At 36.3% G+C, this 25,594-nt stretch overlaps 1 protein-coding gene across 1 annotated transcript in view; it reads left to right on the top strand.

The window, feature by feature from the left end:
• OLA1 (Obg like ATPase 1) overlaps positions 1-25,594 on the top strand; it is a 163,869-nt gene that overhangs the window by 5,817 nt on the left and 132,458 nt on the right. The window contains exons 3-4 of the mRNA XM_041723246.1: positions 11,897-12,040; positions 16,496-16,623. Of these exons, the coding sequence (XP_041579180.1) occupies positions 11,897-12,040; positions 16,496-16,623 (272 nt within the window). The remainder of the gene's footprint in view (positions 1-11,896; positions 12,041-16,495; positions 16,624-25,594) is intronic.

The following is a 25,594-nucleotide window of genomic DNA, read 5'->3' as shown; positions in this document are numbered from 1 at the left end:
ATTATATTAATTTGCATTTCCCTGATTACATATAACGTGAAGCATCTTTCATTTGCTTATTTGCCATCTGTATATCTTGGTGAGGTATTTATTAACATCTTTGGTCTGTTACAAAAATCAGGTTTGTTTTCTTACTTTGGAGTTTTAAGAGTTCTTTTATATATTTTGGATAAGGGTTCTTTATCAGATGTGTCTCTTGCAAATACTTTGTCCTAGTCTGTGGCTTGTCTTCTCATTTTCTTGACATTGTCTTTCGCAGAACAGAAGTTTTTAATTTCAGTGAACTCCAGGTTTTCTATTTATGGCTTATACTTTTGGTGTTGTATCTCCAAAGTCATCTAGGTTTTTTTCTTCTGTCTTTTAGAAGTTTTGTAGTTTTGCGTTTTATGTTTAGGTCTGCAATCCATTTTGCGTTAATTTTTGTGAAGGGTGTAAAGTCTGTATCTAGATTCTTTTTTGTTTTTTGCATGTGGATGTCCAGTTGTTCTAGCATTGTTTATTGAAAGGGTTTTCTTTGCTCCATTGTATTGCCTTTGTTTGAGAAACTACATTTTCTTATTCCTGACTTCTTCATTGTGTCGTGGGATAGCTCTTTTAGTTGGTACCGCTGCATGAGATGTCTAATGTTTTCTTTTTCTTTTTTCTTTTTTTAAAGATTTATTTATTTATTATAGACAGGGAGGGAGAGAGAGAGAGAGAGAGAGAGGCAGAGACACAGGAGGAGGGAGAAGCAGGTTCCATGCCAGGAGCCTGATGCGGGACTCAATCCCGGGACTCCAGGATCGCGCCCTGGGCCAAAGGCAGGCGCCAAACCGCTGAGCCACCCAGGGATCCCCTAATGTTTTCTTTTGATTAAATTCAGGTTATGCACTTTTGGGAACAGAATTGACATATACTTCTTAGTACATCATATCAGGAAGCATGCGATGTTGATTTCGCCGATTACTAGTGATGTTAACTTTCATCACTTGTCTACGGAGATACTTGACAAGTTTCTTCCCTGAGTTACTGTATTTCCCATTGCAATTAATAAATATCTTGTGGGAGATACTTTGCAATTATGTAAATAGTTTTCTTGTATATTTGCCCCTAATTTGGCATGCATTAATGATCCTTGCTTCCTTGCTTGAAATAGTTATTGTATTTACCAAAAGGCGATTTAAAAATATCCATTGTTCCTTTTATGTTTATAGTAGGAACAATTTATAGAATGAATAATAGAGATTTTATTGGCTAGAATTCTATTGTAAAGAAGAGCTCCCCATTTTTCAAATATTTGACTATAATTTGTTTATATCAGGATTGGATTCTTAGTTTATTCTCTTGGTTATAATCTGTTACTGTTATTACTAATTTTGTTCAAATTGCCCATATTTGGCCATCAGTTGCTTTCCTGATATGTTCTCTATTTTGAGTATTTTCTACTTTCTTGTTACCACAGTATGTTACAGGCTATTTGTACTTTCTGTGTTCCAGCCTTAGAATACACAAATTTTGGTGTATAGATAAATTTTCATGTCTCTTGTATACTCAGGAGTGGAATTTCTGGGTTCTGTGGTGACCCTATGTTTAACTATTTGAGGAACTGTGTAACTGTTTTCCAAAGCAACCGTGCAGTTTTACATTCCCACTGGCAGTTTGCGTGTTCCAGTTTCACCACATTCCCACCAATGCTTGTTATTAGCCTTTTTAAAAAAGAGTTATTTATTTATTTATTTATGATATATATATATAGAGAGAGAGGGAGAGAGGCAGAGACACAGGAGGAAGAAGAGGCAGGCTCCATGCCGGGAGCCCGACATGGGACTCGATCCTGGGACTCCAGGATTGTGCCCTGGGCCAAAGGCGGGCGCTAAACCGCTGAGCCACCCAGGAATCCCACTGTTATTAGCCTTTTAATTATAGCCAAGGTGTGAGGTATATCTCATTGTGGTTTTGAATTGGATTTCCTTGATGCTTAATAATGTTGAGCATCTTTTCATGTGGTTATTATACGTTCATTTTCTAAAGATATTCACTGGGAAGAATTCCAGGGACATTTTTTCTTTTGGCACTTTGAAGTTTCTTTTGGCACTTCCATTTTCTTCCAGCTTTCCAATGAGAGAACAGTTGTCATTCTTTTTTTTTTTTTTTTTAAATGTTTATTTATTTATGATAGTCACACACACAGAGAGAGAGAGAGAGAGAGAGAGAGAGAGGCAGAGACACAGGCAGAGGGAGAAGCAGACTCCATGCACCGGGAGCCCGACGTGGGATTCGATCTTGGGTCTCCAGGATCGCGCCCTGGGCCAAAGGCAGGCACTAAACCGCTGCGCCACCCAGGGATCCCAACAGTTGTCATTCTTTTTTTTTTTTTTTTTTTTTTTTACAGTTGTCATTCTTAATCTTGGTTTCTCTGTACATAATATCTTGTTTTTTCCTTTAGTTGCCTTTAAAATTTTCTCTTTACTACTAGTTTTTAGCAGTTTGACTTTCATGTGCTTTGGTGTGGTTTTCCTTAAGACTTTATTGCTTGGCATTTGTTGAGATTTTAGGTTTGTGAGCTTGTGATATTTATTAAATTTGTAAAATATTTGGCCAGTATTTCTTTGAATGCCCTCACCGTCCATCCCTCTTCCTCTCCTTTTGGGTTTTAAGTGTGCTAGTCCTCTGTATAGTATTCCACTGAGACTCTGGGATTTTTTCCTCCAATCTTTTCATTTTTTTCCTCTGTGCTTCATTTGTTAATTTCCATTGCTCTGTCTTCATGTTCATTGATCTTTTTTTCTGCAGTATCTAATTTGTAGCTAATCATATTCAGTGTATTTTTCAATTTCATTTTATTTCATATGGTATATTTTTCATACAGTAATTCTGTCTTCATAGTTTTCATTTCTTTTCTTTCATTCCTCATTGACTTCATATTTCCCTTTATGTCCTTAAATTCTAAAAAGATTTACAACATTTACTTAAGGGTCCCTATCTGCTAATTCCATCATCTCTATCATTACCTGATTTGTTAGTATTTATTGGCTTTTATCCTGATTTTGGTCTATACTTATCTGCTTCTTTGCATGCCTTGTAATTTTTATGAAATTCCAGACATTGGGTTTTTATGTTGAGGGATGAATTTTATAAATATTGCTTTGAAAAGTGTTGGACTTTGTTCTAGCATTTAGTATTTTTGTGTATCATTTTGATTGTTATGAGGTTTCCTATTATGTTTTCTTAGTATGAATTCATAATAGTTTTAGCTCTCATGCTTCTTTAGCTCTCATATTAACATGATACTATATTGAGGATTGTACCCAAGTTCTTTTATATTATATGATCTCTCTACTATGACTGGTAGGACTGTGAACTACTCCAAGCTCTGTGTGAGCCTGAGAATTGTTCACTCTGTTGCTTTTGAGTTTTTTCCCCTGGCCTTTTGGAGACTGAATTTTCTCATGTACAAATCATTACTTAGCAATAGTCTTGAGGACACCTTTTGCTGATCTCCAGAGCCCACCCTCTGTGCAGCTCCTTTCCATTACACTGCCTTGTAAATTCTAGCTGGTTTGGCCTTCTCAAACTCTCATCTCAGTCTCTTTAACTTAGCATGACTACCGGGTTCTGTTGGTTCTCCCTCCCTGTGCTGGGGCTTTGAAATGACTTTTAGTCAGTCAGCTGGGGCAGTTGTAGAGCTTAGTTCATTTGTTGTTTTCTTAGGAACAGTGCTGTGCTGCATACTGTCTTCTGTCTGAGAACTGTTATTTCATATGTTTTGTTGAGTTTATACTCTTTATGGCAGGAGGGCAGTCCATAGTAGAAGGGAAAGCAAAGCTCCCCAGTACCGTTTTAAATGAACTTTAGTCTTATTGTATGCTTGTCAGCATTCCAGTGTGCCTGCTCTTTCATGGAAATTTGTGATTTAGGAATTACTTGCTTTCTCTTTTAAATGTGTTTTGAATAATCTTTTGGATGACAGGTCTGTTCTCCTTTTCAGTCTTTCCTTTTATTATTTTAGCAGTAATTGTGTCCCTTTAAAGTACTTGATAGATGGCTTTCTCTTAAATCTTTTAATTTTCAGTGGTTTTCCCCCCCATCCCCTGCCGTGAATTCTGGTCTCTGTTGTATTACCACATAATTTCAGATTTTTTAAAAAAGATTTTATTTATTTATTCATGAGAGATACACAGAGAGAGACAGAGACAGAGACAGAGACACAGGCAGTGGGAGGATAAGGCTCCATGCAGGTAGCCCAATGTGGGACTTGATCCCGGGTTTCCAGGATCACGCCCTGGACTGAAGGTGGCGCTAAACTGCTGAGCCACCTGGGCTGCCCATACTTTTTTTTTTTTTTTTTCCAGATTTTTTAAAAAGTTATTTATTGATTTACTATTAACTGTAGACTTTATTTGGAATTCACCAGGTTTCCCACTAATGTCCTTTTTTTCTAGTACAGATCTTTTAAAGGTCATGGAAAATTTTATTTTTGAAATGTATGTATGTAGGTATTTTGTATAATGTCTTTCAATTCAAATTTGATGGTTTCTCATGCTATGAACTTTAAAAAAAATTATGGTAAGAAACACAATATAAAAGTTACCTTTAGGGGCAGCCCGGGTGGCTCAGCGGTTTAGTGCCACCTTCAGCCCAGGGCCTGATCCTGGAGACCCGGGGTCGAGTCCCATGTCGGGCTCCCTGCATGGATCCTGCTTCTCCCTCTCCCTCTGCCCCCCCCTGCCATGTTCTCTCTCTCGCTCTACTTGTTCTCTCTCTCAAATAAATAAAATCATTAAAAAAAATAAAAATTACCCTTTAAACTTAAGTGTACAGTTCACTAGTTCAGTAGTGCAGTTCAGTTGATTATATTCACATTGTTAGGTAACACATCTCTAGAACTTTTCCACCTTGCAAATCTGGAACTCTCTACCCATTGAACAATTTCCCATTTCTCCCTCTCCCTAGTCCCTGTCAACCACTATTCTTCTTTATGTTTATATGATTTTGACTCCTGTAGATATCTCATATAAGGGGAATCATATAGTATTTGTCCTTTTGTGACTGGCTTATTTCACTCAGCACTGAGCATAAGGACAGTGTCTTCAAAGTTTATCTGTGTTTTAGCATGTGACAGGATTTTCCTTTTGAAGGCCAGTAGTTTTCTGTTATATGTACGTACCACATTTTCCTTATCTATACATCTGTTGATAGACCTATGGGTTGCTTCCACCTCTTGACTGTTATGAATAATGCTGCAGTGAACATGGGTATACAAATATCTCTTTGAGATCCTGCTTTTAATTTTGTATAAATACCTTGAAGTGGTATTGCTGGATCATATGGCAAATCTACTTTTAGTGTTTTGAGAAACCTCCTACTGTTTTCCATAGTGGTTGGACCATTTTCTATTCTATCAGCAATGTACCAGAGTTCCAGTTCTTTACATCCTGCCCAACACTTGTTATTGTCTGTTTTTTGATAGTAACCATCCTAGTAAATGTGAGGTTGATATTTTATTGTGTTATTGATATGCATCTTCCTGATGATTAAGGATGTTGAGAATCTTTCCAGGAGCTTATTGACCACTTGTTTGTCTTCTTTAGAGAAATGTTTACGCAAATCATTTGTCCATGTATATAGCTTTTTAAGGTTACTTTTGTTGTTGAGTTATAGGAGTTTTTTTTTTTCTTAAAGTTTTATTTATTTATTCATGAGAAACAGAGAGAGAGGCAGAGACACAGGCAGGCTCCATGCAGGGAGCTTGACGTGGGACTCGATCCTGGGTCTCCAGGATCACGCCCTGGGCCGAAGGCAGGCATTAAACCACTGAGCCACCCAGGGCTCCTCCAGTTATAGGAGTTTTTTATCTTAATATTCTGGATATTAACCCTCTCAGACACATGATTTGCAGTTATTTTCTCCCATTATAAAGTTGTCCTTTCACTCTGTTGTTTCCTTCCTATGTTTTCTTCTAGAAATATTACAGTTTTAGGTCCTACGTTTAGGTCCTTAACTCATTTTGAGTTAATTTTGTATGTGATGTAAAGTAAGGATACAGCTTCATTCTTCTTCATGTGGCTGTGCAGTTTTCTCAATAGTGTTTGTTGAAGAGACAGTACTTTCCCCATTTTGTGGTGTTGGCACACTGGTCTCTATGTCTATCTTTATGTTAGTTCCACACTGTTTTTTTTTTTTTTTTTATTACTATAGCTTTGTAATGTTTTGATATCAGAAATCATGCTGTGGACTTTTGAGAAGAATACCGTGGAGGTGACGTATCCTCATAGCGTATTAAGGGGTATATGACATCAAAACAACTTATAACTGGTGATATTAAACTTGATCATTGGTTAAGGTGATGACTGGCAGATTTCTTCACTGTAAAAGTAACATTTTTACCTTTCCATAATCTATTAATTCCAAGCGAGTCACTAAGTCCAGTTACACTCAAGGATTGGGGAATGAAGCTCCACCCTCAGAAGGAAGGAGTATCAAAAAATTTGTGGAGATTTGTTAAAGCTATCCACAGTAATTAATTAATATTATAGGGGAAAAATAATTTGAGGCTATTCAAATATCCTGTTTCTCCTTAAAGTTTCTCTGACTGGGGCATCTGGGTAGCTCAGTTAGTTGAGCAGCCAACTCTTGATTTCAGTTCAGGTCATGATTTTAGGGTTGTGGGATCAAGCCCTGTTTCACGTTCTGTACTCAACATGGAGTCTGCTTAGGGATTCTCTCTCCCTTTCCTGAGCACTCTTGGGTACGTGTTCTCTCTCTCTCTCTCTCTTATTTATTTTCAGTGTCTTTCAGTGTCTCTTATTTATTTGAGAGAGAGAGAGAGCGCACGCACGCGTGAGAGAGAACACTAGTGGGGGTGGGAGGGACAGGTGGAGAGGCAGAAGCAGACTCCCACTGGGCAGAGAGCTCAACTTGGGGATTGATTCCAGGACCTTGAGATCATGACCTGACCTGAGGGCAGACACTTAACTGACTGAGCTACCCAGGTGCCCCAAAGAAATAAATCTTTAAAATAATTTTTTAAAAAAATATTTGACTAAATTTTGTAATTCCTCAGTGGATTTTGTCTGCAGGAATTATTAGTATGGTGTTTTATTGATGATTTTTTTAACCTCCTTTATTCCTTTTATGTTATTTTAAATCTGTAAGAAAGATTTGTCTTTTCCCCCGTATTCAATCATTTATGTACGTCTACTTAGACTTCCTGAAATTTGTTGTATTCTTTGAGTTGTAATCCAGTATCATCAGTATTTATTTTGTTATTAACAATTTTTTGGCTTTGACCATTGGGAGTTCTTTCAAGTTGCCTCCTGTGTCCTTTTGACATATCCCCATCTTTTTCTTTTCTATTTCTTTTTTTAGAACCCTTCTCGTTTGTGACACTATAACGTGTTTCAGGCTACTATATGTTTCCTGTCCCAACCTTGTTTCTAGGGAGCCCCTGGTTTCTTTTATTGGAAAATGGTATTTAGAAACTAAGATCTAACTCTAGGTATGATTTTTGGTGCTTGGGTGTTACTGTTTTAGGCCCTCTCACCTGCTACAGTTAGGAAATATACGTGGTTTTACTTCTGTCATCCATGTTAATTTTTGTTACCTATGAGACAAATACTTTTTTTTTAACGCTTTAGTGAAAGAACATTCTATGTTTTTATAATGTTTTTTTAAATAAATGGTTAATTCAGAATGCTGAGGGAATTTGCATTGGCATCCTGACTTCCCAAAACATATTGTAATTTTGTGTAAGATTTTAGATTAAACGTCTTTTCAGTCAGATTTACTTTTATAGTAAAATATGTAATTTCAAAAATATTTAAGTCATCAATGGAGGGAGGCATTTATTAAGTCTAGTTACTTTTTTCTTTTTAATGCTATCAATGCTAAATAATATTTATGCAAGCCCATTCTTGCATAAGAAAGATTCTTACAATTTTGAATCTTTCTCCTATTTTGAAGCTTTAATAATAACCTTAAGGGGACCTAAATATGTCTGTTTGTGTGTGTGTGAGAAATCCTCATTTCGCAAAAAGTTTTATGGGCTTTAACACTCTAGACATAGGCCAAAATTTTTAAATTCTTTGCATTTGTAAGGGCTCCTTTTAATAGATTGGAATAGATTAAAATGGCTTAACTTGCCACTGAAGCCTATAGTCATAATCCTGAGAAATTTTTCCTTGTTCCTTATTTCATTTTACTTTTTTGTATTTATAACTCTTGAAAGGTACAAATGACTTGTACTTTATGAAATTTAAAATCCATGGCCAAGGTGAGATATTTTGTATAAACTGTCTTCCAAGTTTAGTTTGGCTGTATGTAAGAATTTTCGCAGTATAAGACAATAGAACTTACTTTTTCTATGTATTTCTCTGTTTTAAGAGATAACTTTTTTCTTAGTATAAAACATTTTTGTTAAGACAGGCAGTCAAAAATACTATCATAATGGTAGCCATAAATTTGAAAATAAGTGCATAAGTCCTCTCTTGCCTTTTTATATTGTAATTACTATGACTATAGTAATAACAATTTTTAAAAATAATAACAATTTTTAAACTACAATATAAAAAAATAAAATTGTCCCTCCCAAAGGTACAAGTGTTCTGTATGTGTTCGGATTAATTAATATATGTACATTTTACTTTAAGTACTTTTATTGTAACATTATTTTGTAATATTTTCATTGCTGGTATAAAATATTTTAGTTAAATTTTAGGTAAATAAGGATTTGATGGGTTATTCTGACAACCAATTTATTTATTTATTTATTTTTGTGGGGAGGGGAATAAAGTATATGGGAGTGGGTCAATTTATGTAACCATTACTTCAGCACATTTTGCAGTTTCCATCTTGGGAGAAATATCCTCAGGTGAAAACTGGTCATGTTCTTGAAGTCTGGGACTTTTCTGGAGGCTTTGCTGCCCTCTCTGTCCTCCAGCATCAGCTTTCCATGTGTGTAAAGCCTGGCTTCTTGGCCTCCTTCCTCTGTCTTGAATGGGCAAATGTTCCTAGAGTGAAAGTGGTCAGATCACTTCTTTGAGATTTTTTTTTCCATTTCCAGATTTCTAGCCCCTTCAAACAGATGTTTTCTGTAATCTGAGTTTACATGGCTTTTCTAGTTCTGGGAGAGAGTTCCAGTCCGCTGTGAGTGTGTATCTCACCCAGAAACAGAATTTCTGCCCTCTCCCAATTGACTTGTTGAAGAAATCTGGTTGTTTGTCTTACAGAATTTTCCAAACTCTGAATTTTGTTGATTGCTTCTCTGTAGTGTCATTTAATATCTTCTTTTTTCCTCTGTGTTTCCTGTAAAGTGGAATAATATCTAAAGACTTGATTTAGGTTAGTATCCAGTCATTTTTGATTAGAGAATTTTTTTTAAAGATTTTATTTATTTACTCATGAGAGAGAGAGAGAGAGAGAGAGGCAGAGACAGAGACACAGGCAGAGGGAGAAGCAGGCTTTCTGCCAGGAGCCTGACGTGGGACTCGATCCCGGGTCTCCAAGATCAGGCCCTGGGCTGAAGGCGGCGCTAAACTGCTGAACACCCGGGCTGCCCCAAATGTGTTGATTTTTAAAATTGTATTGAGCTTCAGAATCTTTTTGGAAGTAGATGGACTAGAACTTTAAAAATATACAGAAGAACTTTATAAATACACAATAAAATACTTATTTTAAATTAAGTACTGTGACATATATCTTAACAAGAGTGAAATTAAAAGCTAGCTTTACAGAAATTAGTGACTTCCAGGCACCTGGCTGGCCTAGTCGGAAGAGCATGTGACTCTTGATTTCGGTGTTGTGAGTTTGAGCCCTATGCTGGGTGTGGCAATTACTTAAAAAAAAAGAATGTTAAAAGAAAAAGAAAGTGGTGTTTTCTTTTTAATTATCATTCCTAGAGTTCTGGGATCGTTACCAGACTGAGAGATTGCCAGTATAAATTCTACAACATTCAGTATTGCTTAGTGGATTGTTAGCTGAATCTGAATGTAGCCTGTTGGTCCAAAACATGACTCTACATATGCAACACGTGAGATATTTTCAAAATACTGGTACTTAACACCAGGTCTGGAAAGAGGCCTGGTAATGTATACCTTTACATTCTTAGTTAATTCTGTTATAAAGAAGGAATTTAAAGGCTACTGATTTGGCCAGTGGTACTCTGAGTTACCAGTAATGGTCGATGTGGCTATTTTGCAGACATTTCTTCTTTATTCCAAAATGTTTAGTCTGAATGTGATGTATGAATAATAATTAAAGACCTATAGTCAGGTACAAGTTTAATATGTCTTGTTGCCAAAATATTCTTATCACCAGTAGTGATTGTTGCCTTTTGTTCATGACTCTCTTAGAAGGATCTTAGGGTTTTTTTTTTTTTTTTAAGATTTTATTTATTTATTCATGAGAGACACAGATATAGAGAGAGGCAGAGACACAGAGGAGAAGCAGGCTCCATGCAGGGAGCCTGATGTGGGACTTGATCCCGGTACTTCCAGGATCATGCCCTGGGCTGAAGGCAGGTGCCAAACCTCTGAGCCACCCAGGGATCCTCAAGGATTTTTTTTTTTTTTTTTTAAAGGGGTTGCTTCTTTGGTTAAAAGTTCAATCAGATGAGCTAATTGTAGTAAATAAATTTCTTCCTATAGGCTTAGGTCACATCTTAATAGACATTTTTATCTTAAAAATTGTTTGAAAAAGAGTGATAATTATTAATAATCTCACCATCCTGACATAACCATTGTACTTTTTTGAATTTTATTTTGTTATCAAATTTGGTCCATATGCAGACATTTTTACATACTTATGTTTAGCAAGAGTTAGCTAGTACTGTCTTTATAATTCCCACATAATGCTTAACTACTTCCTCAGTTCCTACAGTTTAAAAAAATACTTATCAGTAATTTTCATTTTAAATCCTCGTGTATGCTACAGTCCTATTTCTGAAGCAAGAAAGTTCACCATAGTGAATTCTCTGCTGTCCATATTAGTGATAAAATTGGAAAAATGTACAGAATAGATCAACAAACCTTTAAAAATCACATTTTGTTTAGGATTTTACTGTATGATTTTTGACACTCTTATTTTAGAAATGTAGCTGGGGGTGCCTGGGTGGCTCAGTTGGTTAAGCATCCAACTCTTGATCTCAGCTCAGGTCTTGATCTCATAGTCAGGAGTTCAAGCCCTGCATTGGGCTCCACATCCAACGTGGAGCCTACTTTTAAAAGAAGGAAAAGAAATGTAGCTGGTGTTAATATGAATCAACATTTTCTAAGCATATATTCCCTAATAGGAATCAGATAATTAGAAAGACTAGTTATTAATAGATTTTTTCCTTGATTTGTTATACCTTGAAAAGAATCCACATTTTGATTTTCATAATTCACAGTTCATAATTCTAGACTTAATAGTAATCTGTATTACTAACAATTAGTAGGGAATCTGAGCTCCAACTTCCCATTTCCAAGTAGATAATTAGCATCTGTTTCCCAATTCAGAATGTTTGGGAAGTGATTGAGCTAGCTAGTTGCACACCTCTCTACATTTATGCTAGAGAAGATTGTATTATATATCGGTGAAGTGGTACTGATACTATGGCTATTTTAGGAATAAAATACTTTTTATAGTGTGTGAAACTAGTTGTTACTTATAAAAGATTCTTTAGTAAAGTGCTTTTCAAGTTTCAAATAGACTAACAACGTAATCTGATTATAAATCATGAGCTGCATTGTTATAAATTCTTTTCTGTTAGTAAAAAAATTCATATGTTAGTAAATTTCATTCATTTGTTATTTTCCACCTTTCCTTCCCAGATTGGTTTTGTAATCATCATGGATCTTATTTGAGCATTGTAATGAGAATGAGATAAATTTTTCTCATTGTTAGCCTAAGAATTGATTGAAGTTGTTTTTGTTTATTTTAGGAAATCTACCTTCTTCAATGTATTAACCAACAGTCAAGCTTCAGCAGAAAACTTCCCATTCTGCACAATTGATCCTAATGAGAGCAGAGTACCTGTGCCAGATGAAAGGTTTGACTTTCTTTGCCAGTACCACAAACCAGCAAGGTAAAATCTTTATGCCATTGTTTATTTGTTGACCCTATATAGACTGAGTAAAAATATACAAGTGATATACTTAAAATCATATAGGGGGTGCCTGACTGGCTCAGTTGGTAGAAGATGCATCTGCTGATCGCGGGGTTATGAGTTTGAGCCCCATGTGTGGCATAGTTTACTTAAAAAAAAATCATACAGAAGTGTTTTTTCCTCCAGAATTAATGTAACATTATTGTATTATGGGTGATTATAATATAGAGAGCCTAGGGAAGGGTGAGAAAAGGTACATCTAGCTGTTAACATGGCAGTTATTTTTTGGGGGGAAGTATGAAGTAGAGGAGTAAGTAGCCTGTATTATATGATTCCATTCATGTAAAATTATATGTGGGTATGTATATTCATAAGAAAATATATGAAACTATTTGACAATTATCTTTGGGTAGTGGAATTTTTGGGTGATTTTTACTTTCTTTGTATTTATTTTTGATTTTTACGTTCTTATATTCTATATTGTTTGAAGTTTTTGTAACAAGCATGTATTATATCTTTAACTAGAAAAAATAAGATAGGGGATCCCTGGGTGGCGCAGCGGTTTGGCGCCTGCCTTTGGCCTAGGGCGCGATCCCGGAGACCTGGGATCGAATCCCACATCGGGCTCCCGGTGCATGGAGCCTGCTTCTCCCTCTGCCTATGTCTCTGCCTCTCTCTCTCTCTCTCTCTCTGTGACTATCATAAATAAATAAAATTAAAAAAAGAAAAAAAAAAAGAAAAAATAAGATAATACAGGTTCATTGTAGAAGTTCAGATATATAGATATGTATACAGAGAAAAGTGAAAATCACCTATACTTTTACCGTGGTATCATAGATATAAATACTTTGGAGATGTATCCTTCCATACTTTTCCTTAAAAGTATACACACATACTTACAAAATAGAATATATTTTTACTTGGGGTATTGCTAATATTTTTCTAGGTTAAAACATACAGATTTAAATGATTTCTAATATAACTTTGTTTAATACTGTATTACATGAATGTACAGTTTATTTCCCTATTAATTGAGAATTTAATTTGCCTTTAGTTTCTCACTATTCGAAATGTGCTGATAAATCCTAAATTTCTGTCTTTAGTCCTAAACTCTGCTGATCTACAGATAGATCTAATTACTTTCTTGACATTCACACTTTGGTGACTAAATAGGTGCCTCAGACTTGACATGTCCAAAATGGACTTCATTTCACTCTGCCTTGTGCCAAACTTGTTCTTCAGGACTTTCATAATCCAATAAATAGCATTATTATTTTCCTGGTTGCTTAAGTCAAAGTCCAAGATTTATCCTTGATTCCTCTCTTTCCCCAGCCCTGCATCTAGTCTATCAACAATTCTTATGAGTTATAATCACAAAATGTATATCAAATTTATTCACTTTTTAAAACTTTCATTCATTAGTCTGAGCATCTATTATTTTTTTTTTGATTAATTATTATAGTGATGATTGCCACATGGTGATTTTATAATCCCCTCATTTCTTATTTTTTGGCCTTCTGTAAGGAAGAGCTTTCTTGTCTTCATTTATTCACTCACGTATTTATTCATGGAAGTGTTACTCAATTGGTTACAATATGTCATTCATTGGACATGGTTCAAATTATATTCCTGAAATTGATTCCGCAAACTGACTTCTGTTTTCTTTTTGAAACCTTTTTTATTTTTAAATGATTCCAAATTTACATAAGAGACGCAGAATTACCCACAGAATGCTTGTGTACCCTTCCCCCAATTTTCTTTGAATCTATGAGAATGAGTTGAGACGCCACATTGCACTTCAGTTCTTCCAATTTTTATTTGCTAAATACAGACATTCTCTCTCTCTTTTTAAAAAAATATTTTGTTTATCTATTTGAGAGAGAGTGACAGTATGAGTGAGGGGAAGGGCAGAGGGAGTGGGAGAAGCAGGCTCCCTGCTGCGCAGAGGCTGGACTCAGAGCTTAGTCCCAGGACCCCGGGATCATGGCCTGAGTTGAAGGCAGGTGCTTAACTGACTGAGCCACCCAGGTATCCTACTCTCTTTTTCTCTCTTTTAAAGATTTATTTGATTTATTTTAGAGAGCGGGAGAGGGAGAAATTCCTCAAACAGACTTCCCACTGAGTGAGGGGCCTATCATGGGGCTCCATCCCAGGACTCTGGGATCATGATCTAAGCTGAAACCAGGAGTCAGGCACATAACTGACTGAGCCACCCTGGCGCCCCTAGACATTCTCCTACATTACCACAATAAACCACCAAAATTATGACATTAACATTGGTCTTGTATTATACCATCTAATTCATAGATTCCATTTAGATTTCTCCAGTTGTTCCATTAATGTGCTTATTTGTTCAATTCCTTTATGTGTTGCCAATCTCTTGACCCCTCTGTCTTGTTGGCTGCTTTGGACACTGCCGGTTTGGTCCCTGGCTACTGCTAGATTGCTCTCCTGCCGAGATGCCTTGTACAGGGCCTAGCTGCTATTGTTATTGCTGTTGCCTTCTCTCCCCACTCCAGCTCTTTAGATGTGGGACCTTGTCATTGCTAGACTGTGTGGTTATGTAACATTGATGAAATTTTTCAGACCCGAAGAGAACAACAACAATAATAAAGCTCTTAGACTTCAAATTTATTGAAGTTTTAGGCAGTGAAGAAATTAATTTCTCAAGATTTCCCTTTTCCTTTGCTAGTGACCATTGGTTAAATGCCTTTATGGAAATAAAATCCTGAATTGGAACCCATCTTCATTTTTCTGTAACAGATTTTTGGATTCTTTGTGGTTAAGCAAATCAAAAAAAATTGTTAATTCATAATTACAGTTGACCCTTAAACAACATGGGTTTGAACTGTACTTACTTTACTTACACAGGTTTTTTTTTTTTTTTTTTTTTTTTTACAATGCAGTACTGTCAATGGATTTTCTCTTTCTCATGATTTTGTTAATGACATTTTCTTTTCCTAGCTTTATTTTTATATGTAAGAATACAGTATATAATATATATAAATACATGTTAATCAACTGCTTATTGTTATTGTTTATTAATAAAGCTTCTGGTCAATAGGCTATTAGTAGTTAAGTTTTTTTGTGAGTCAGAAGTTATATGTGGATATTTGACCACGTGGGGGTCGGCACCCCTAACCCCTGTGTTGTTAAAGGGTCAATTGTACTTTATTTATGTATGTATGTATGTTTAAAAGATCTTATATTTATTAATGAGAGACACAGAGAGAGAGAGGCAGAGACACAGGTAGAGGGAGAAGCAGACTCCCTGCAAGGAGCCCGATGTGGGACCTCGATCCTAGGACTCTAGGATCACACCCTGAGCCGAAGGCAGATGCTCAACTGCTGAGCCACCCAGCCGTCCCTCAGTTGTGCTTTAATCTCTGTATTTACATAGCCAGCTGGTTTTCCTAACTTGATTTCTAGCTTATGTTAACTATGCCTTTACTTTGAACAAAAAGCAAAGGTTATTTTGTATATACCTCTATTTCTGTTGCTGTTGTTAACAACTAGGTTATTACTATACTAATAACTAGTTCACATCATTACATGTATTTTTGTCTATATTACCTACATGATGATTAAATGCAAATCCAAATATCCTGTGTTTGAATCCCAGTTTTGTCACCACTAGCTGAGTAATCCCCTGACTATAAATAGATTTCTTAATTCCTCTCAGGCTCAATTTCCCTATCTTTATTTTTATTTATTCATTTATTTTTCAACTTCCTTATCTTTATAGTAGATTTAATAAATAATAAATAGCATTTATCTGATAGGGTTGTTTTGAAGTTTGAAATGATACATGTAAAAACACTTAGTCCAGTGCTAATTACAAAGGATGTTGGCTCATTCTATGATGATTACTTTTAATCAGTGTTCTCTTAGGATATTCTCCATTGCTTTTGTGTCTATATGCATGGCCCAACAGAACAGTATAGTAAAATTAATGGTATGAGTTTTAGTTCTTTTTTTTTTTTTTTAAAGATTTTATTTGAGAGAGAGCTGGAGCAGGGGAAAGGGGCAGAGCGAGAGGGAGAGAGAAGCAGGCTCCCCGCTGAGCAGGGAGCTCAGGTTGGGGCTCTGTTCCAGGATGCTGGGATCATGACCTGAGCCAAAGGCAAATGCTTTACTGACTGAGCCACCTAGGCGCCCCAAGTTTTAGTTCTTTATAGACACAGTAAAAACATCTATTCTGCTTTACAGTTTTCCTTCATTTTCCTAGGTAAGAAAGTCCTAAAGTATTAAAAGATTATTTTTTATTTAATTTTTTGGTATTCATTTATGAAATCATTATTGAGACTCTTCTAAACATTATTCTAGAAGGGAAAGGATTACTTCATATAAAATATTTTGGAAATAGATTTGGTTAACAAACAGCTTCTTAGTACTGTTTTATATAAAATCTTTTGTTGAATTTTTTTTTTTCAGCAAAATTCCTGCCTTTCTAAATGTGGTGGATATTGCTGGTCTTGTGAAAGGAGCTCACAATGGTCAAGGCCTGGGAAATGCCTTTTTATCTCATATCAGTGCCTGTGACGGAATCTTTCATCTAACACGTAAGTACAGTTGTTTATTTAATTGATTCATTTCATTATAATCAGAGTTTTCTTTCCATTATTGCTCAAATAAAATTAGAAATGACTGATTAATAGATTTGATTTGCTTCATAAGATGAATCATGGATTGGTCTGCTAATTGTGATTTTAATGTTATTTAGTACCATTTCCACACAAGAAGCCTTATTCCATAGCAAATATGTGCTGTATTGATATTCTAATTGAATTTCATCCCCTGTTCTGGATTAGATCTACTGGGAAGTGTTTCTGTGTGAAAGTGATTTTGTTGATTATAAAGGCATTTTGAAATTTCTTTAACTTACGGAACTTTTCTGCATTCTTGCTTTTCACGTGTTGAGAAAGCAGAATCAATAGAGGAGAGGATTCCTTTATTTCAAAGGACAGAAAGGCATCCAGATTATTTATTGAGATGAGAGGGTTAAGGAGAAACTATAGACGAGTTAGTCTTTAATGGCGAGAGGGATATAAAGCAAAGAGAAAAACTGGTAGAACTATGTGTTAGTTTATGTTCTTTTGAGTGCAGAAGTGAGCCAAGAACATAGTAATTCTTTGATAGAAAGAGTTAGGTTCGGGACGCCTGGATGGCTCAGCGGTTGAGGTTCTGCCTTCGGCTCAGATCATGATCCCAGGGTCCCAGGATCGAGTCCCACATTGGGCTCTTCCATGGAGCCTGCTTCTCCCTCTGCCTGTGTCTCTGCTTCTCTTTCTGTGTCTCTCATGAATAAACAAATAAAATCTTTACAAAAAAAAGAAAAAGATTTAGGTTAGGTTTGGGTTAAGTTTCAGATCAAGACCTCACTGCAGGGGATCCTTGGGTGGTGCAGCGGTGGTTTGGCGCCTGCCTTTGGCCCAGGGCGCTATCCTAGAGACCCGGGATCGAATCCCACGTCGGGCTCCCGGTGCATGGAGCCTGCTTCTCCCTCTGCCTATGTCTCTGCCTCTCTCTCTCTCTGTGTGTGACTATCATAAATAAAGAAAAATTAAAAAAAAAAAAAGACCTCACTGCATAGTATTGTAATGAACAAATCAGTGCGAATGAAGGAAATGCAAGTTTGGTTCAGGCCAGTTGTGGTCTGCTTAGTGCTTTTGTTAGTTTCTGGTCCATGACTAGATAATATTAGCAATTATAAAAGAGCATTTACAAAATTTTGTAGCTGTTTGGCGAATTTTTTTGTTATTTGAATCTAATAAATTGTGCTAGTATTTTTGTGTTTTTTAAAAAAATTACTTGCCTAGGAATTCATATTTATTGTATTTTACAAAAGTCCACCATACATAGTTTGAGAAGCACTGATTTAGGTAGCTCCATGTTGGGTAGAGGTATGGAGACCCGTTCTGGAAGGGTTTGTGGTGCAGGTGAAAAATAGGGTTATGGTTGGGGTTGAGGGGAAGTGGGGGTGGAATTAAGTTATATAGAGTAGTGTTACTTAAAGCATGTGCATTGGCAAGAGACTGTTTTCCTGACAGTTTGATTTTTTACTCGTTTTGGTGACTGATGTGAGAGTTTTAAAGAGAAGTGGAATCAAGTATGACTCCTTGGTTTCTAAAGTGGGCTAGTTGAATGAATCTTGATGCCCTTCATTGACATGTTAAATGTAGGAGGACCAGCAAGTATTAGTATTGGGAGAGAGTTAATGAGGTCAGTTTGGGGCTTTTTTTTCTTTTTTCTTCTTTTTTTATTTTTATTTGTTTGTTTGTTTGTTTATTTATTTATTTTGAGAGAGAGAAAGAGCTTGAGAGCAGAAGGGGCAGAAGAAGGGGAGATAATTCCAAGCAGGCTCCACACTCAGCACAGAGCCGGACTTGGGGCTTGATCTTATGGCCCTGAGCTGAAATCAAGAGTTGGACACTTAACTGATTGAGCCACCCAAGCACCCCAGTTTGGGACAGTTTTTTGAGTATGCGTACCTGGGACATTCAGATAAGTGATGTCTATAAGGAAGTAGGATTGATTAGGCAAGTGTGACAGGAGGATGAGAGTGAGAAAACTGGAGTTTTGAGTGTGAAAAGGATTGAACTGATGGGTGGAATAGAGCTAACGTAGTGTAGGAGGGAACATAGCAGAGGACTGAAAAATAGAAGGGTCATGGATCTAATTTCCTGAGGAGGTTCAAGAGCAGATACAGTGGCATAAGAGGGTATGTGGTTAGAGAGGGCTATTTGACTTAACATTTTCAGAGGTGGGAACAGTTCAGGGTGATGATGAGATCCTGAGAATGGCCTAAAACCATTAGTAAATGCAATCAAGCCTTTGGTTTATCTGTTATCCAACATTCATCTGATATGTTTTTTTTAACTCTTACGGTAAAAATGAATTTGGTTGGGAGCATACATACTTTGTTGTATTTCGTTCAGACTAAAGCTGTTGTAAAAAGAGGAAAAAATCATTTAAACTAGATATTTTGGTTTCTTATAGTAATTTGATTTCAGAGGTGTTAAACTGTGAAAATATGCATCTTAGAATTGATTAAATATGGTATATATTGTTGTATAGGGCACAGAACCCAGATGTTACTTTTATAACCAGAATTTTAAAAATACCTTCATAGAATTCCAATCAGTAAAAAAGACTTGCAGAGATTAAGGTGATTTCTTTGAAGCTGTGAAAATTGGGAATTCCTTAATTCTAAATTATGATGTATTTTTGTCTTCAGTAATCAGATTGCTAAATATGAATGTGAAATAAGATTTTATCTTTCATATTACTTCTTTTTTTTAAATTTTTTTTTTTAATTTTTATTTATTTATGATAGTCACACAGAGAGAGAGAGAGAGGCAGAGACACAGGCAGAGGGAGAAGCAGGCTCCATGCACCGGGAGCCCGACGTGGGATTCGATCCCGGGTCTCCAGGATTGCACCCTGGGCCAAAGGCAGGCGCCAAACCGCTGCGCCACCCAGGGATCCCCTCTTTCATATTACTTCTTATTTAAACATTATTTTCTTCAAATATCTTAAAGTCACCAGAAATGCAGTTGACTTGTTTATTAATTAAATTGTAAATACTTGGTGTTCTAGGTACTGAAAATTGATAACGGGTAGCAGAGTCTAACATACTCTGGTTTTATCAGGCTTCTAGTCTAGTGGTGGAAATATATATTGAATAATTATATTATTAAATGTAATTACATTGTTGGATTTGAACTTTTTTTTTTTAACTTACTGGGGAGTTGTTTACTTATTTGCCTATCACTACGTTTGAAACTTGTCTTGTTAAATTCATTATTTCTTATTTTAGTGAGAAAAAATCTATTTTCTATGTTTATATTTTATTAGCTTCTCTATTTTTGTTTTAGGCAGTTGTTTTAAAACTATTAAGGAAATGGATAGGATATCTGGCTGACTCAGTTGGCAGAGCGTGCTACTCAGTTTTGAGGTTGAGAGGTTGAGACCCACATTGGGCATGGAAATGCCTTAAAAAAAAACTACTAAGGAAAGGGACAGTACAGTGATGATGTACGTATTAATGCTTAGGGCACTTCTAAGCTTTCTCTTAGAACATCTGAATGTTAGGAGAGAAAAAAGTGAATAGGAAGTTGTGGTTTATTTTGAATTTTAACTTGTTAATGCTGTGTTTCTCTCCATTAAATTTTTATTTATTTATTTATTTATTTAATATTATTTTTAAAGATTTATTTATTTATTTATTTATTTATTTATTTATTTATTTATGACAGACAGAGAGAGAGAGAGAGAGGCAGAGACACAGGAGGAGGGAGAAGCAGGCTCCATGCCGGGAGCCAGACATGGGACTCGATCCCGTGACTCCAGGATCGCGCCCTGGGCCAAAGGCAGGCGCCAAACCGCTGAGCCACCCAGGGATCCCCTCCATTAAATTTTTAAAAATTAACTTTTCCCCCACCTTGTTACTTCCGTTGGTTATTAGACATATGTAAATATATATATATATATATATATATTTACTTATGTCATCAAAAATTTATTCTTGTTTTAAATATAAATATGTTTGCTATTGGCTTTAAGTCTTAAATATAAATAGGTTTGCTTTGGCTTTAAGTCTTTAGTTCGTTCTGTCTTACTCATTTGACATATTATTTATGGAGCATCTCTTTCAAGTGTGCTAGATGCTGAGGGAAGTAATGGTAAGTAAAAACAAGTATGACTCTTGCCCTTATAGAGCTTCCAAACCAGTGGAGGAGACAGACATTGAATACATGGTCATATAAACACAGGATGCCATTCTTTAATTGTGCGCAAAGAGGAGAGCATGTGCGTGTGAGTGTGTGGTGTTGACTTGAGGAAGTGTTGGTTATGCTGAGAGGTAAAGATCGAGTGGGAATAATATGTTAGGGGATGGAGGAAAGAAAGAGATTGATTATTTAGAGTAAATGGGTTGCTGAAGCAAGAGTAAGTCTTATTGGGACACATAGAAGTACAAAAATTGCCAGACTTTGCATAATGGGAAGTATGAGAGCTAACCTTTTTATTATGGTGAATTTTATAAACAAAACTTTTTGGGAAGTATTTTTAATAGTATAAATGAATCTTATTAAAATTAACTTGAAAACAGAATCAGTCTTGTTGCAGGGTGACTTATTTTTCTTGCTATTTTAAATGTTTAGAAAACTTTAAAAAATGCTTAGACCTTTTCAAAAGAACATTAAGGAATGATCTAATAATTTGTTCATTATGTGAAACTTCTTATGTAGCTTATTGAAGATACTCCTTTAGTATGTAAGCCAGTTTGTTGCAAATACAAACTAATTTTATATAGGAGGTAGATGTAATGTTAACATTTTTTTCTGTGCATAGTAACATGGATTAATCTCAAAATAATTATGCTAAGTTAGAAGCCAGTCCAGAAAAAGAGCATAAACTATATGATTCCATTTATATAAGATTCTAGAAAATACAAACTATTATATCAGAAGGCACATCACTGATTTCCTGGGGTCTAGGGGATGAGGGGAAGTTGGAAGGGGCAGGATTAAACTTGGAGTGATGGATATGTTCATAATCTTGATTATGGTGATGGTATTCCAGGCATATACATACTGTATATGGATATACATACATATATACATGCAGTATTACATACATATACAGTATATAATATCAAATTGTCTACTTTATGCATAGTTTATTAAATATTAATTTCAGCAACACAAAAAAGAAAAAGGATGTGGAAAATTAAAACCTGGGTCACCTTTCCTTCTAGGAGTTTAATTGAACTCTGTTACTCTGATTGTTTCAGTAGTGTAAGCATTGGAGATGATGTCCTATTTCTAGATAATAATTAGTAGATTGGTGCACTATTTGTACTGATTCACAAACTAGAATTAAACCTGACATTTTGTGAGTGTTGGGATTTTGTGAAGAAACTTGGATTTTGGTGCATTAAAGTGAAATTATTTGTCTCTTTCATACACTAATCTGATAAGTACAGAATCTTTGCAGCTGGAGAATACTTTAAAAATTCCAAACTATTAATATTTTTGGACAAGTTTGTTGGGTAAAACATTTTAAAAAAATATTTCATTTATAAAGTTTAGGAATATATATATTTTGTTTTTTAAATTATCATATAGTAAAACTGACTTATATTGATATACAGTTCTATAAATTTTAGCATATGTATAGATTTGTGTAACCATCAGCACACATGGTGCAGAACACTTCACCCTAAAAAAGTATTTTACACTATCCCTTTGTAGTCACATTGCCACTCTGAAACCTAACAACTATTGATCTGTTCTCCATCACTTGAGTTTTGTCTTTTTGGGTTTTGTATCAGTGAAATAATAGCATTGTGTATTGTTTTGTTTCATTTTGGAAAGATGTTTACAGGTGAAAGCTAATGGTGTTATTAGCATATCCGTTGGGCCTACCATTAGACATGTTTCAGGAACCTAGGAGAAACTGAAGTTAATCCAGAGGCGATTGGTTTTCTGTTTTATACTGTTTCAGTTTTCTTCCTATTTTTTAATGGATCTTTTAAGTGTTTTCTAAATAACACAGTGTTTCCTTCAGTATTGGTGTTTTGGGAAATACTACCCTTTTTTTCTTTTGAAGTTTGCTTCGTAAACATTCTTAAAATTTTGTCTTAAACCAGACTGAGCCCTGAACTAATGGGCAAAACTGCCTATCTCTAAAACATAAAGTGCTCAGAAATACAAAATGTTATGAAAATGGTAAGAATCCTGTGTTTGCCAATCTTTTCTACCTACGAGCTCTAACTGCAAAAGATGAGGAACATGGGGGCCTTGGGTACACATTGTAGCTCCAGACACTTGACGTCCAAGGAAAAGTTTTAGCATTTCATGGTTTAGTTTCTTTTGTACTTCCAGCAGTATGCAGTCCCCAGTATGAGAAGCAGGATTATAGGTTATGGTGTACTCCAGACCTACCAAAAGGCCTAGCTGACCAAACAACTAGGTCCAACTTATTTTTTTAAAGTTTCTTTTAAATATTTTATTTATCTTAGAGGAGTGAGAGCCTCTTTTTTAAAAAGATTTATTTATTTATTTGAAAAAGCACATTCATGAGAGAGAGACCAAGAGAGAGAGAATGAACATGCATGCACAGAGGGAGAGGGAGAAGCAGAAGACTCTCTGCTGAGTAAGGAGCCCAATCTGAGGCTCGATCCCAGGACCCTGAAATCGTGACCTGAGCCTAAGGCAGATGCTTAACTGACTGAGCCACCGAGGTGCCCTGGGGAGGGAGTCTTAAGCAGACTCCATGCTGAGCATGGAGCCTGACTTGGGGCTCTATCTCAGGACCCTAAGATCATGACTTGAGCTGAAACCAAGAGCTAGATGCTTAACCGGCTGTGCCACCCCGGTGCCCCAACTAGGTCCGACTTAAAATAATAATGAATGAATATATAGGACTTTGTTTATTTAGTGCTTTTTAAATTGTTAAGTCATGATCATCAAAGATCCCAGGAGATGTATATACCTTATTGTCATTTTCTTTTGAAAATGGGAAAACCAAAGCTTAGAGAGATAAAACAGTTTGCTCAAGTCACAAAATTGAAAGATGTCAATCCTTTTGATTAAACTAACTTTGAGGGGATCCCTGGGTGGCGCAGCGGTTTGGCGCCTGCCTTTGGCCTGGGGCACGATCCTGGAGACCCGGGATCGAATCCCACATCGGGCTCCCGGTGCATGGAGCCTGCTTCTCCCTCTGCCTGTGTCTCTGCCTCTCTCTCTCTCTGTGTGTGACTATCATGAATAAATAAATAAAATCTTAAAAAAAAAAAAAAAACTAACTTTGATTTTTTTTAAAGAATTTTATTTATTTATTTATTTATTTATTTATTTATTTATTTATTTATTTATTTATGATAGTCACACAGAGAGAGAGAGGCAGAGACACAGGCAGAGGGAGAAGCAGACTCCATGCACCGGGAGCCCGTGGGATTCGATCCCGGGTCTCCAGGATCGCGCCCTGGGCCAAAGGCAGGCGCTAAACCGCTGCGCCACCCAGGGATCCCTTAAACTAACTTTGTATAGCATAACAAGTGCTCATCCTAAGTGCCCTCCTTAATCCACATCATATATTTCACCCATCCTCCCACCCACCTCTCCTCTGGTAGCCATCAGTTTGTACTGTATCCTTAAGAGACTCTTTCTTGGTTTGTCTCTTATGTTTTTCCTGTGTTCATTTGTTTCTTTAATCTCACATATGGGTGAAATCATATGGTATTTGCTTTCTCTGACTTATTCTGCTTAGCATTATACTCATATCTTCATCTGTGTTGTGGCAGAAGGCAAGATTTCATTCATTTTTATGGCTGAATAATATTCCGTTGTAAAGGTAGCTTTTACTCTTGAAGCCTGTGCCAGAACTCCATGGAGTAGGAGTTTGGGGACTCGGGTTAGATTACAATGTTTGCATGCTTTTGTAAGTACCTATCTAGGTAGAATATTTTGTTTCCAATCATTTGTATTGCTGAATGAAATACATAGGGTTTGATGATTTTATCAAGTAGAAAATCAGTAAAGGATTTTGATGGATTCACTGCCATTAGATTTCTTATCTGTCTTGCATTTATTTAGAATGCCCCTTTCTCAATTTGGTTACCTATTTCACTAAACAAGATACTGGGTCTTTGAATCATATTAATACTTAGAAGTAGTGGACTATAAAATCATACGTCAGCTCTATTGATGGGGAAAATAAATGTACTTTTTTTTAAATTTTTATTTATTTATGATAGTCACACACACAGAGAGAGAGAGAGAGAGAGAGAGAGAGAGAGAGAGGCAGAGACATAGGCAGAGGGAGAAGCAGGCTCCATGCACCGGGAGCCCGACGTGGGATTCGATCCCGGGTCTCCAGGATCACGCCCTGGGCCAAAGGCAGGCGCTAAACCGCTGCACCACCCAGGGATCCCATAAATGTACTTTTGTTTGTTAAATGTAATATAAACTCTGCTTGGGTTAAGTCTATGATCAAGTACTTTTTTTTTTTTTTAAACATTATTTTTTTAATCTTTATTTATTTATGATAGTCACAGAGAGAGAGAGAGAGCCAGAGACACAGGCAGAGGGAGAAGCAGGCTCCATGCACCGGGAGCCTGATGTGGGATTCGATCCCGAGTCTCCAGGATCGCGCCCCGGGCCAAAGGCAGGCGCCAAACCGCTGCGCCACCCAGGGATCCCTGATCAAGTACTTTTATAACATAAAAAAAAAGCTCTTAACTTGAAAAGTGTTATTAATACATGCTGATGAAAGCAAAACCTTTTTAAACAGAGTTTTTAATAGAATTAAGAGTAACTTGAAGAAAACGTGAGATGGAGAGGGAAGGATTCAATGTAAGGTAAGTTTTTAGGGCAGCCTGGGTGCTCAGTGGTTTAGTGCTGCCCTCGGCCCAGGGCGTGATCCTGGAGACCCGGGATCGAGTCCCATGTTGGGCTCCCTGCATGGAGCCTGCTTCTCCCTCAGCCTGTGTCTCTACCTCCCTGTCTCTGTTTCTCATGAGTAAAT

This window comes from Vulpes lagopus, chromosome 11 (genome assembly GCF_018345385.1).
Source record: "Vulpes lagopus strain Blue_001 chromosome 11, ASM1834538v1, whole genome shotgun sequence".
Lineage (NCBI taxonomy): Eukaryota > Metazoa > Chordata > Mammalia > Carnivora > Canidae > Vulpes > Vulpes lagopus.
The sequence above is the reverse complement of the archived record's forward strand: the minus strand, read 5'-3'. Positions and strand labels throughout refer to the sequence as shown.